At 61.0% G+C, this 508-nt stretch overlaps 1 protein-coding gene across 1 annotated transcript; it reads left to right on the plus strand.

The window, feature by feature from the left end:
* Positions 1–273: 273 nt before the first annotated feature.
* Positions 274–492, plus strand: PPTG_22610 (hypothetical protein; the record flags this gene model as incomplete). The annotated part of the gene is made up of 1 exon (XM_008905216.1): positions 274–492. One exon carries the CDS (start codon positions 274–276, stop codon positions 490–492), a length of 219 nt encoding a protein of 72 aa, XP_008903464.1.
* Positions 493–508: the final 16 nt, after the last annotated feature.

The following is a 508-nucleotide window of genomic DNA, read 5'->3' on the forward strand; positions in this document are numbered from 1 at the left end:
AACACTTCATCGAGACCCTGGACGACCGCGATCTAGCCGACCAACTCGCGCTGCTGCGTATCTTGGATGCCGATGCGCTGGAAGAGGTACTGCGGGCGAGGCAACATGCGAAGAACCGTCAGGGACGAGCGCACTTCGGATCGAGCAAGTATCGACAGAAGGCCGCCAGCTCAGACGCCATGAAGTCGGCTCCAACGCGCAAGGTGCAAGCCGTCGTGGCCACGAACCAGCCGGACAGCGACAGCGACTCTGGCCTTAGTGGATCGGAGTCAGATGGTGATCTACGCCGGATCTTCCTGCCTGCAACGGAAGGAGAGTCAAAGATCCAAGCGACTGTGCCAGATGAACCCGATCGTGCTGCATCCAGCCAAACTCCGCCACCGCGAGACCCGAACCCCGGCCAGAGATCTCCACACGGACGCCCTCAGTTCCAACGCTGCACTCACTGCGGTTCACACCGCCATGACGATCTGCACTGCTGGAAGAGGCTGACCTGTCAACGCTGCGG

This window comes from Phytophthora parasitica (assembly GCF_000247585.1).
Source record: "Phytophthora parasitica INRA-310 unplaced genomic scaffold supercont2.19, whole genome shotgun sequence".
Classification (NCBI taxonomy): Eukaryota; Oomycota; class Peronosporomycetes; order Peronosporales; family Peronosporaceae; genus Phytophthora; species Phytophthora nicotianae.